Source organism: Larus michahellis, chromosome 5 (genome assembly GCF_964199755.1).
Source record: "Larus michahellis chromosome 5, bLarMic1.1, whole genome shotgun sequence".
Taxonomy (NCBI): Eukaryota; Metazoa; Chordata; class Aves; order Charadriiformes; family Laridae; genus Larus; species Larus michahellis.
The window spans coordinates 73,942,634-73,956,465 of record NC_133900.1 but is presented as its reverse complement, the minus strand read 5'-3'; the positions used below and the strand labels follow the sequence as shown (position 1 = coordinate 73,956,465).

The following is a 13,832-nucleotide window of genomic DNA, read 5'->3' as shown; positions in this document are numbered from 1 at the left end:
CTCGTATTGAGCCTGCTGCCAACCAGCACCCCCTTATCCCTTTCTGTAGGGCTGCTCTCCAGCTACTCCTCTCCCAGTTTACACTTCTGCCCAGTGTTACTCCAGCCTAGGTGCAAGATCCAGCATTTGGACTTTTTAAATGTCATCCCATTAATCATAGCCCGATGCTCCAATCTATCTAGATCCCTCTGCAAGGCCTTTTGTCCCTCAAGAGAGTCAGCAGCACCTCCCAGTTTGGTATCATCAGCAAACTTGCTAATGGTGCAGTCAACTTCTACATCCAGATCATTCATAAATACATTGAACAGAACTGGTCCTAGAATTGAGGCCTGAGGAACACCACTGGTGACCAGTGGCCAGCCAGATGTAGCCTCACTGACTACAACTCTTTAAGCTCTGCCCTTCAGCCAGTTCTTCACCGAGCACACCATTAACCTGCTCGTTCCACAGTTGGACGACTTGTCCAGAAGGGTGCTGCGAGCTTTGTATGAAGTATTTTCCATTTCTGTGTGTTTGATTAGAATTGCGTCACTATAAATGGTATTTAAACACAGAATCAATTAATTTAATTTGGAACGTTATCATTTGTAATAGTTCCTTGCATTTGTATATCACTTTATCTATGCAAAGCCCTATCCAAATACTGTTAACAAAAACTGAGATTTGAATGCATGCTTTCCTTTCCGAATTAGGAGTGCCACATCCTTCTGAATTGTAGACTAACTTTGGTCTTTCTACTTTGTCAGATTAACTTTTCTACCGTTCTCATCTATTAACATCACTGCCCTTTTCAGGGTTATCTGTTCAAAAAAGTCTATGTTCTGTAAATCTTACGGCTTTGGTAGCAGCAGTTGTTGTGGGCTAGGAGAGCTAATAAACCTGATAAGCAGGCAGAGCTCTTTGTGCTGCTGACTGCTAGAGTCTTCTTGTACTGTATTTCTCTCTCTTTTATTGGGCCTACCCTGGCAGTATCGATTGATGAACATCTATTGTATTGAAAAAGTGCATTAAAAATTGCAATACATGTCCAAAGATTTCCTACCACGTGACATTGTTGACAAATAGGTAACGCTTCTTTATCTGGTGCTTCCTAGTGCAAGTTCAGAGCAAGTCAAAGGGAAATTTACTAAGATATTGTTTAATTCTCACATAGGGACCTAACAGGAAAGCTAGAATATCACATATGAGATAGCAGCAAAGTTACAGAGTGGTTTGTGCAAGCTGTGTTTCAGGAGTCTTTTTTTTTTTTTTTTTTTTTTTTTTTTTTTTTTTAAGAAAGCATTGCAATAAATAAAAATTGGGTAAACTTATTCTAATGTAGAGGGACAAAAGTTAAGTTATAGGCTCTTTGCTTCAGCAACTACATACCTAGCTAACAAATTTTAAGTATCACAATACTGTTGAATAGTCGTCAAATTTAAGGTATTAAACAGATGAAGAGGAACTCACTGAAACCATAGAATAATTTAGTTTGACGGGGACCTCTGGAATTCATCTGACCCAACTTCCTGCTCGAAGCAGGGTAACATCACAATTAGGTCAGCTTGAACACACAACATAAAATTTTAAATCCTAGGATTCAAAGCTCTACTTTTACAACTGTTTTCAGGTTTCACTCTTATGTTAGATCACAGGTAGAGAGTGTTTTTATCAGGAAAGGATATCTTGGAGTGTCCCACTGAGATCTGCAGTATTTGCTTTACAATAACATTTTGGGAAGAATTTCAGACACAGATATAATGTAAAAAACTTAAAAATGTTTTAGAAATGAAAACGCATATAGCCTCATAACAATAAATAAAGTTAATTGATAAATTTAGGGCAGAAAAAAAATGTAAATACATCTGATATACCAATATAAATATAAATCTACTTAACTGAAGTTTGAAGCTCCTAGAAGGCAGAATGTTAAATTCTGAGCAGAGAAACTATATTCTGAGAGTCTGTTGATGCCTTTGCAAAATAACTGCCCTCTTGTTCAAAGATATCAGTGGTTAGTTGAGCTTAACAGGACATATGTATTGCTTTACCTGTCTTTTCTGCTAAATATGAAATGGAGTTCAGCTAATGCAGTTTTTCAATGTCAAGCTTTTCAAGTCAAAATGAACTTTCCAACCATAAATTGCAAATTCATGTTGTAATTCCACATCTATTATAAAATATACTTATCAGAGATGTATCAGATTTTTTTAATGCTGGAATACTGATCAGTTCTTTTCATTCTAAGTGGTACAACTAAACAATTTTAATTCTACTCCCTCTGTACACAACATCTGTCCCTGCTTTGCAAGGCTTTTCATTGTCTTTCTGTTATTAGTTTGACTGGCATGCTTTATTTTTTTAACTATAAGGGCCTTCATGAAGTTTTGTTCAAAATAAGGAACACAGGGGAAGAGATTTTTTTTTAAATAATTGAACTTACTGTTATTGAGGCCTTTCATTGATCTATCAAGTATGTTTGCAAATTCTAAACAGTATTCTTCATCTCTGATAAAGGCATTGGTAGTATTAGTCCAAGTGTGGTGAAATAAACTTTGAAGCTAAGTGTGTGCTGGGTTCCCACTGAGGACAAATGGGATTTCATAGATGAAGAATATATAGAATAAGCTCAGAAATTCCTGTTTCCTTATAACTACAAACTATCTTTGCTATGATTTGATTCTGCAAGGTGCTGAGCAGCTTCTGGATATTCTGGATCTCGCAACATTCACAGAATCACACAGAATCACAGAATGGTTTGGGTTGGAAAGGACCTTAAAGATCATCTAGTTCCAACCCCCCTTCCATGGGCAGGGACACCTCCCACTAGACCAGGCTGCTCAAAGCCCCATCCAGCCTGGCCTTGAACACCTCCAGGGATGGGGCCTCCACAACTTCTCTGGGCAACCTGTTCCAGTGCCTCACCACCCTCACAGTAAAGAATTTCTTCCTGATATCCAATCTAAATCTACCCTCTTTCAGTTTGAGGACATTATCCCTTGTCCTGTCATTACACTCCCAGTGTAATTCCAGTAAGTCTGTCAGTGTCCCTTATTTTGGGACCAGTAAATGCCTTCCTAGTCACGTTAGCCTATAATGACATGAAGATTACACTATCTGTGTATTTGTCTCCAGCTGACTTTGGTGGTGTTTCAAAACTGTGACAGATGTGCATAAAGAATAATCCTGGTCAGATCTCATGCCTCCTCATGCGTTGATATCAATTTAGGCATCCAGTTACTGTATTTGAATTGGGAGAGTGAAGAGATAGTTCAGTTAACTGCTAAATATGCTTAATGTTCTTAAAAAAGCTCTAGACTGAATTCTGTTGCAGAAAATGACACACTTTATGCTACATCTGTTTTTAGTTTGTGATTCTTTCTCCTACCAAGAAGGGGGAGATTTCTCCGCTTTGTGATGCATACTCACGTTAACTGTTAACTTGGTAGATTGATTCATAGACAGTACTGCAGATGAGATGTGACTGAGAAGTAAATAAAGAAGTCTGTTACCAAGGTATTCTGATACCCCAACTGTAAGACTTGGTACGGGTATGTGAGAAGGATTAAAAAAAAATAGCCAAAGTACCAATTGCTCTTCCAGTTTTCCTAGCAGTATTGCAATAGGCTTCCACATGAGCTGTGTGGGCACTACTTGAAAGATTAGCTATGTTTTAATTCTTTCACCACGGACTGACAACTAAATGGCTTGCAATAGCTTTTGGAAAGGCTCAGCTTTGGCCAAAGACCTGAGTGTGCAGAGAACACAGCACACAGTGTTCTAGGCAGAAATGGCTTAGATGTCTCAGCCAACAAAATCAAATTTTGAAAATGTATTTTTCATATTGTTGTTGTTGGTTTGGGGGTTTTGCCAGTGGTAAATAAAAACTCTGTCATTCAGAAAGCTGAGGTTATGAAGTGGTGTGAGTCAACCTTTTGAATATTGAGAAGGATCTAAAGAGAGGGTTCTGTAACTGTAGCATGGGTAACCGATGTCAGTCCATTCATCCATTCCTTCCAGCTACTCAAGCCAATGGTGAATCATTTGATGTGAAAAAACATTGACTCTTCTTCATGCAGTCACGCAATGAAAACAAAATTAAATATGAGAAGATTAATAATGTATTGTTTTCTCAAAAAAGCATAAAATAATTGATCCTAAATGGATCTGTTTGCTTGGTTTTGGCCACTGCATTTCCTGAAGCTTATTGGAGGAAAAAAGACGAAAGATCTGAAAAAATTAATCAAATTAAGTAAAGGCAAGTTAAAAGTGACATGAAGGAAACTGAAAAAAAGAAATGTGTGGGATCCTACTGTTGAATATTTTTCAACCTATAAGAACAAAGGAGAATTTTATCTCCTTTAGGAGAAAGTCCAAATGATTATTGTTTAGAAAATAAGATCTAAAAGGTGCGATTAAATGAGTTGCTGAGTCTAGAAATAAGAAAAGACATGGGGAGACATCAAAGCCTTCAAACAGGTAAAAGTGAGTTTCTATGAGAAAATAAATAAATTCAGTGAGAAAATACATAAATTGTTCATTTTTCAAGGAAAATAATAGATATCTGTGTATGTGAGTGAGTGATAAGGAAGTACATGAAATCTTGCTAACTGAAGGGTTGTTAAGAACAGCTTAGACAAATACGTGTTAAGCATGATGTGTGTTCCTGTTTGGAGAAAGAGATGAAAAGGATGTTGAGGTTCCTAATCCCGTACTGCCTAGTTAAAATCCTGCAGAAGTTGGGGAAAAAAAAAAAAAAAAAAAAGCACTGGCAATTGAAACAACCAGGGATTCAAAATACCACAGATACAAGAAAAGACCACTGTATTGAACAGCACATCAGCTGTGATTCCAGGCAAAAGTAGTTGCTAAATGTTTAAAATAATGCTTAAAATAATAGGGGATTTTTCTATTATGCATTTTCTCTTTGTATTTTTGAAGCATTTGACGTTGGGTATTTTGGGAGACAGAATATTAATCTAGATGGACTGAACTAATTTTGTGTGGTGAGTCCTGTCTTTCTGTGGTAAAAAAAAAAAAGAAAATACAGCAGGAGGACTATATTCATGTTTTTTCCAGGTGCGAGACAAGCTTCTGTTGCTCTAACTGACAGCACCCTCAAGACTAGGTTGATCTGTGCTTTGATTTTCCCCAAACTTTTAATTTTATTGAATTTCCTGGGGAGTCCTTTGCTCTTTTATTTACAGGTTTAAATAGTTTGTCCTTCTGAAACCACATGGTTTCTGAGGTATCATCATCAGAAAAGGTAGCATTTCACTGGCACAAAATGTATTTTTTCCTGAAGGAGGGCAGTTAGTGCTTCTTAAAAGAGGTTCTCTGCCATCCCTTACAGAGGAAAAGATGTATGTAAGTAGTTAAATTTGGCTATTATGTTATAACTCAGGTAATAGTCTGCATACAGTAACTTAAAATAATGTTTCAACAGAAGCAACATATCTTTTGATTTTATTCTTTTTTCGTGTAAAGAAATGTGATTAATTGATTTTTCCTTAATCTTTGTCTTTAACTTTGGCTAGGATTATTAACTCCCAAAACCTGGGAATTTCTAAGGCTTGCACTCAGTTGCTTTGTGCAATTCCACTCTGTCTCCTCAGGACATTGTGTGTACAGTCTAAGGAACGCTGTGAGTCTGTGCTTGGGATTGTAGGTCTGCAGTGGCCAGAAGATACTGACTGCACTCAGTTTCCAGATGAGAACTCAGACAACCAAACTTGTCTAACACCAGATGAAGATGTAGAAGGTAAAGCCTGTAAATACATATAACAGGAAATTAGAGATTTAATTAAGTTCCCAAAGTCACTGATTATTTTCTTTTCCCATACCTCCTCTTTAAATTATAATGTTCAAACTGTGGAAATTATTCCAAACTGGGTTTCAGGGAATTTGGGTGCCTACAGTTTGCAGATAAGAGGAAGTTCTCAGAAGAAATCTGTTCAAAGGAAGAATCAGTTACCCTCAGTCTGTGAAGTCACTGCCTGAGATTTGTTGCTAACATTACACCTACTGCTTACTTGTGTTTTACCTATTTAGGTTATATAATAATGCTTTTCTAACCAGGAGGTGAACTTCTGGCAATCTTAAAAAATCTGAGCCCCATGACAGCTCTGAGAAAAATACTGTAATGTTAGTGTCTTTGCCAGCTATTGTTTGCCCTTGTTTTTTGTTGGGGAAAGTTTTGTAGAGAGTTGTGCCAAACCAGCTTCAGTAGCAACTGACAATTTCAGTTTTCGAGTTCAGCCATAATACTGCCCATTGTGGGTGTGAACATGGAACAAAAGAATGAAATTGCCTTAAATGCTTCTAGACGTTCTTTGTATGTATGAAAAGCTGTGCAGCTTTTCCTTCTGCAGTGGTCATCGGATGTGAGATCTGTGGGGATTCTGACATGCCTTTTCTTTTTCTTGCCAAAACACCAGTAAAGTAGCTGGGAAAACAGTGAGATGGTGTGTGCTATGGTGCCTGCAATATGCTGATGGTGTTCAGTTCTCACACTTCTCCTTCTACTCACCTACAGGGTGATGACGGTCGTTCCAGAGCCTTGATCTTGCTCAGAGAAAGCAGTGGGCGAAAGCTAGTTAGCCTGTAGTTCCTTTAGTGAAGAGGTGTTGCTGTGAATATAGTGAAGGAATCATGAAAAAAAAAGTGAAGCATATACAGCAGTTAGTACAATTTCTCCAAGGAAAGTCCATGTACCATAATAATCAACCAAGCAGTTGATTCGCTGCTTATTGGCCATTTTAGCACTGAAATAGATACTCCTGGAAAATCAATGAAAAAGGAGAGGGTTTTAGTATTCCTTCAGAAACAGTGGAACTAATTAAGCGGTCTTATTGGAGTTGTTTTGGGTTCACTTACTGCTAGAATTTTATGTTGATTCAATGTCAGATTTCTACTGACATTGTTGGTTAGAAAGTTTTCCCCGGAAAGTTGAAAATCTTATATAAATATTTCTGAAAAAACCCCACATGTAATTAAAGAAATTAAGCTTCTGAGAGCATTTAAAATGTTTATGATTACAAAATATAGGTTATTTTCCAACTTAAGCTATAATTGACAGAGTTATTACCGTGTGCTGAATTGCTTAACATCTCTTCCAGTCAGTGCTGAACCCAAGAATACTGCTGGCCAAGACAGTGTGCGTTGTAAACTTAGATATTTTCATAAGGAGTTATTCTTAAATGTTGGCAATATAGTTCACATACCTTTTACCATTAGAATGTTATTTTCTAAGGTTCCCCTGTTCATTGATGATATTTTTGCTACAAACGTTTATTGAATCCTAAAATTTACCCAAGGAACTGCATGGTATTAAATATCTGAGAGACTTTGCAGGAAGGAAAAAAAAAAGGCAACATATGATGGAGGTTGTACATCAAAGTCAGTGACATGTACAGTGGGAAAAAATGGTTGGGTTTTTCAAAACCATCTAAATAAAGCCTTCTCAAAAGGGTACTCTGTAAGATGAGGCAAAAGTGATAGAAGGGTTAATTGGTGGACATTTATAGGTGGTTTTAGTAATTCAAATAGACACACAATTGCCAATATTTTTTTTTTTTTTATCCTGGGGATCTCTTATACTCATTTCAACATGTCAGATGATCTATTGCTGCCTCACACAAGAACACAACAGTGAGAAAAGTAGCTAGAAAATCCACGCCCACAATCTAAACATTGTATGCCAGTCATCTGGCAAAGCTTTGAAATTGTGACAGGGGGTAGCACGTGAGGGAGAGCGCTGGAAAATATTGCTCCACCCCACTCACAGTGCTATGTTAAGAGTCTTGCCTGCTACATAGTTCCAGTTTGGTATCGCACAAACTTTCTATTCCTGTCATTTTCCCTTCCGAAACAGTCACAGTGATAAATAAATAAGTACCCATGTGATGATTATTAAGCTTGGAGCTTATGCAGTCTTGTTTCTCCCTGTTCCTTGTCATTGACAGAATGCTCACCCAGTCACTTCAAGTGCCGTTCGGGGAGGTGTGTCCTGGCATCCAGAAGATGTGATGGTCAAGCTGACTGTGAGGATGATAGTGATGAGGACAGCTGTGGTAAATAAATTCGATGAGTTGGATCTTTTGAATAGAGAGTAGTTGAAGCATTAGAAAATGAGTTTCATTTTTCCTTCAGTTATTTGAACCATAGCATGACAGTTTAGAGGATAAATCCCTTTTCCTGTAGAAAAATATGTTTGGAAATGTTTTTTTTTTCAAGACTAGTGGCAGTAAAAATACTTTAGCAAGCACCCTTCTTGATTAAGGTCAACACAAGTTATGATATTTGATCATTTAGATTCTGCTAAGCATATTCCAGGATGTTTCGGTGTTCCTTCAGTAATCAAGATAAAGAATGCTGCAGATTTAATTTTTTTGATATTGCTGGAGGTTTTACTAAGCTAAAATATGACTTCGTGGCAGTTTAAATCTTGAATTCATAAATAGTTTTAAATTTATACACAGTAATGTTATCGTTATAATGTATTGACAAAAGATCTGTGTTGATGAAATGGATTCTGTACTGCAAGGGTCAAGAATGACATGTTTTTTCAGACTGGTAAACCTGAGGCTGTAGGTACAAGGATGGTAAACACAAAGTTTATTCTCCAGTGTATTTCTGAGTTTACTTACAATAGAGGTGCTCTTGACTTTTAACTTAAGGGGTTGTGTTGAGCTTGAGAATAACGAACAAATTTCTTGGTCACTATTTACCCTTGTGTGTGCTGACAGGAGAATTTTGGGAAGGAGAAGGGAGTTCATACTATTTCCTATGTGACTAAGTTGTGGCCTTCATGGAGTTCTTGGTGCTGGCCTGGTGTCCCCAGGGGCAAAGAGAATAATTATAAATCACCAAGGATTTAGAGAAGAGGTGTGAATATGAGTAAAAGGTTGGAAAACATTCCAGCAGAGTAGGGCTAAGGTGCACAACCTGTTTTTTTTTTAACAGAGAGCAGGTTAAGATGGAAACACAGTTTGTGCGAGCAGCAAAACTGGCAATAAAAGACTTTCTACTCAGCTGCACAAAAATAAAATAAGATCCAACACCTGAAAGCTGAAGCTGGGCTAAGATTCAAACTTGAAAGCTCTATAAAATGTTTCTTTTTTAAGAGCAGGGTTTTTTTAATGATTGGAGTAACCAAGGGGTTATTTATCACTAAGGCGCGGTGTATTCCCTGGGAGTTTTCACATCACGTTTGTATTCTCTCTCCTCTTTATGCCCCATTCCCCTCCCCCTGCAAAAAGAAAGCAAAAAGAAAAAAAAAAAAGGTAGGCTCATTGAGACTGGATTTAATGCTAGGTCATTCTCTTGTTTGGATTATCAAGGGAAGGCAGAGCTGATGATCACAGTGACACTTCCAGAGTTTGTCATCTCTTTACCTTTGAGTCAACTGTCTCAAGTGTCCTCCTTGCCAAATATTCTTTGTTGCCACCTGGTCTTAACTCCTTAGAACACTAATTGCTGTGCGTCTTTTAGGATAATTTTATTCTCCTAGACATTAACATATGAAATATTGCTCTAATAGATAATATTCATTCCTCAAGTGGATCTCGCTCTGTCTCTGTAGTCTAGACAGAATGTCACTAGCAATCAGCAGAATTCTTATCAGTTTCTATAAATATGGAAGACTGTATCTGCTAGGAAATTAGCGCTGTCAGAGTGACATTACATTGACCAGGGGTAATACTGCTACTGAAGAACAGAAAGTCCTTGCAGAGCTCCAGAAGTAACTGCCTCTGACTCATTCATATTCCGTCTGTGCAGGACAAAATCAAAACCTGGTGATCTTTCCATGTGTAAATGGCTAGCTCACATTTTATTAGATTTATCCTTTGAAATTGGTTTTATACCATTAAATAACAGTCAGGATTTAAATTGAAGACCTTGTATTTGAAATGCCTTAAATGACAGGTGTGGAAAAACTTCACAGTGCTGGGAGGAGGAAGCTGGAAAAGACAAGCTACAGCTTTTGGATGCTCAAGCTACTCTGGCCAAAAATGTGAGGTAGAACAGTCCAAAGGGACTAAGGTATATTCTCCCCATGCAGAGTAGAGCTGTACTCGGCACCCACTGTCTCCTGTTAGAATCCGTGTCATACTTTCACATGATCTCTGTGAGAGGAAATCTCACCGATGCAATTGCAGCAAAATCCTGAGACTTTAATGCCATTTAGACTGGGATCTGGGGAGAAAATTTGACCCAGATTTCTGAATGTGAGACTTCTGAGTGCATTTCAGTAAAGTGTGAGGAAAGTAATTTCTGAAAATTATTATTGTGATATTGATACTATTGTGACGTCAAGAGAGTTTGTGGTATTAAATATGCTTGACAGTAATTGATCATATTAATTTCCTGGCTGCTGAACAATGCCTGTGGCAGAGAGTTGAAGGGGGTTCTGGAAGAGTATTAAAGAAATTGAGGACATAACATTCAAAACCAGTATTGTCCTTCACTATTTTCTGCAATCTGTGTTCTGACTGTAGTGTTTTAGTTGAGAGAAAAATGTAGTGGTCTTAATGTTAATGACTTAATAATTACATGGGGAAAATATGTGTCAATAACAAATGGTAACTTGCTTCATACTCTGAAGAAAAGTGAAAGTAAGATCATACGTGAATCCCCATCTCTTGGCAAAATATATGTTTGAGATGGGGGTAATGTAAATACCTCCATTTTCCTCCATTTTCACTTCCATTCCATTGTCATTACATTAAAAATGTATGTCACAAAAATATTTAGAGAAGAAATACAAATACGCCAAATATTAGATGGCTTCTACCAACAAAACAGTATATTTGAACACAGAATTCAGTAAGTAGTGATTTTTTTTCCTTGGGAATTCTCTCAATATTGTCTATATTGTACTCAAACATAAATTTTGGAGAGTGACAGTACACTTCACAGTGTAACACTATAGTGTGTGATGAAGGGGAAAAGCAAACGTATTTAATTAATTTTAAACACTCTCCTAAAAAATTGCAAGGTTCATAAATCATATTTTTTTAATCTTTTTTATTTTCATATCAAATTCCTGACATGACTGACATTCTTTGTTCTCTATAGAGTAAAGGTTTAGTTTGGTTTCAATTAATTTTTCATTAATAGTTATCAAAAATATTGTCAAGAAGGAGACCTGGAAAATGGTGAGACCCAAGAAAGTTCTTTGATCGTGTGGAATTAGTTTCACAGTTTCAAGGCTATTTATTTCTCTGTGCTCTAACATTTATTTATGTGGCTTTTTGAATCCAAACAAAATCAATTGCTCCACACATCCAGTTACAGTTAAAACACGAGTAGATTTTTTTCAGTAATCATATGAGCTGGTAGTGATTCTCTGGTTAATGTTTGTAAAACACTCCTGAAATAACACTTCTTGGAAACTGCGTATCTGCCCAGTAACTTACTGCTGATAACGCTGCTCTAGTTCCAGGTCCAGACAAACAGAGGTGCTGCTTCAAATGCAGTTCATGAGCTTATACCTCAGCTATTTGCATGTGGGGCCATCAGCGGTGTCACCTGAATTTGAGCTTGGATTGAAATTAAAACTAGTATTACCATCTGTAGAACAGGTCAAACAAGGCAATCAAACCATCTGTTTTAGTCAGGAGAACACATTGGTTTTATGGCTTCCTATAAAACCAGAATGTCATATGTGTAGGACGTTAGTGTGTCAAAGGGTTTAAACTGGTATCACAGTGAAGTGCTTTATTAGTTGATGGAAATAAATAGTGAAGTAAAACAAGAGAAAACACTTTTCTAAAATGCACCTTGGGCCATTCTTAAGTTCCTCTAGCTGATTAAAAGGAATTTTACTGTCAAAGCACTTTGACACCGTTCTATAAGTAATCCTTTTGAAATCAGAGTGTCTGGTTAGCAGGGCTTTGAAGAGACAGTGTGTTCCCTGCATAATAATGAACCCTCTTGAAGACTCATACAGCCATTGGGTCTTTCTAATCTTTTCCAGCTGGTTTGGTCCCAGACTGTGGAACCAGGAAAACTGTTTGTGGTCAGTACTTAACAGCAGCTCTCTACCTTTTGTTGTGATCTGCATGAGTTTCTGTACTGGCATTGCCAGCAAAAATTACATGTTTCTGCAGCGTTTCATGGATATTCCATGCTGTCATAGGATTTGCTTTTGAAAGACCAAAGGTCTGCGTGGTATGCTTTTAAAGGAATCTCTACAGACTTCCGGCTTAGAAAAGTTTATCTATTACTAGTAAATGTATTTCAAGAGTAGCGGTGTATGGGTTTTGAGCTAATTGAGCTAATGCCTAAACCATTAAAGATATGTTTAGCATAATATAGATTATTATTTAAAAAGCACTGAAGTATTTTGAAGTGTTATGTATTTTATACCCTTTTATCAAGAGTGAACTGTGACAATCTTATTTCCATTTTTTCGTTAGCAACTATTTATTCTTGGTACCTTTTAAAATTTATATTGCAAGTGAAAATATTTTGGGTGTTTCAGCATTATTAAGGAAGAAGAAAACAGCTGATTTGATATTGGATGCAGGTGTTTCACAACTGTGTTTCTCTGCCTCCAGGTTGTAGGGAAAGGGGTCTTTGGGAGTGTCCTTTGAAGAAGCTGTGCATCAAACACAGTATGATCTGTGACGGTTTCCCAGACTGCCCCGACATGATGGATGAAAAGAACTGCTGTAAGGGCTTATGCAGTTTGTTAGTGTCCCATAAACAGCTGATCACATTTTTGGGATCTTGGGGTGGAAAATAAATGAAAGTAAAAAGGTTTTCTACAGACAGGAAGGCTTAGTCATTCCCTCAGTTTCCTTTTCGGTTTTTCTATGGCACCAATTTATCTCTTTTCTTGTCTTGTGTCCTCTGTTGTTCACATCCTTGAGTCCTTGCTGTCTCCTTGGTCACTCCAGTCCTCTCTCTTTTTTTCTGTCTCTCCCTCCTCCTTCTTATGTCTTCTTGCTTCTTTTCTTTGTTGCTTGTAGCTTCTTGAGACCTTTCCCCAGCTTTTCTCTACTTCGTTCCCTATAGGTATAGCTGCTCACTTCTCTTTTTTTCTTGATTTCCACTGCTTTTCCTTATGATCTGTTCTTCAGTAAATTTCATATATCTCCCTGCTTTATTTGATTTCTCTTCTGCTTGACATTTCCTAGGTTTTTGCCTCCCTGCTTAGCTCCACAGGCTTCTTCTACAATCCAAACTGTGATTAAGTATGAGAGATAAAAAACTTAGTATGGTACACTGATAGTATGGTCATACTGTCCTTGCACACAGCGTAAATAAGTCGGCTCAAAGTGCTGACAGTGTGCTAGAGGCCCCCTGGTCCCCCGCGGGAGCTGCCCTGTGTTCTGTTTCCACCACACAGCCAACTAGTGGGATGGGAAGAGGTGGAAGACGTGCAAACGGCAGCTGCTTTGCAGGCTCCCACCCTGCATGTGAAGCTGGAAGGGCGTGCCATGAGATGTTAGCTTCATTTTCATGAATGTAGTAGTGGTGCTTTGAATTCTCTTCTTTTGAGAAAACCTGGTGTGCGGGCATGTCCCCAAGACTAGAAAACTAGAAAAGACAGACTGGGTGACACTCAGCCTGCACAAGGAAGAAGAGATGCTTGGTAAGCTTGGTTGAAAGCTGAAATTTTAGTTCTCTCTCTATAGTTTGCTAGGAGTGTAGGATATAATTTTACAATTTCAAAAAAGTTACTCTTGAGTCTCGAGTTCTGTTGGCAGGGACAGGATGGTAGGCACATTTTATGTGCTATGTGGAGCATGTGAATATATTTGCCAAAATGATTGGCAGCCTGCATATATCGCTAGATCTTTGCTTCTTTTTGGGCAGAGGCAGCTCACAGAACGTTTCTTCAT

General features: G+C 37.7%; 1 protein-coding gene across 9 annotated transcripts in view; it reads left to right on the top strand.

The window, feature by feature from the left end:
• CORIN (corin, serine peptidase) overlaps positions 1-13,832 on the top strand; it is a 149,710-nt gene that overhangs the window by 115,990 nt on the left and 19,888 nt on the right. For 5 of the 9 annotated variants that reach the window (XM_074587992.1, XM_074587993.1, XM_074587990.1 and 2 more), the window contains 3 exons: positions 5,595-5,740; positions 7,944-8,051; positions 12,543-12,656. In XM_074587992.1, coding sequence (XP_074444093.1) covers positions 5,595-5,740; positions 7,944-8,051; positions 12,543-12,656 — 368 coding nt within the window. The remainder of the gene's footprint in view (positions 1-5,594; positions 5,741-7,943; positions 8,052-12,542; positions 12,657-13,832) is intronic. The other 4 variants (XM_074587998.1, XM_074587999.1, XM_074587996.1 and 1 more) reach the window with 1 other exon arrangement.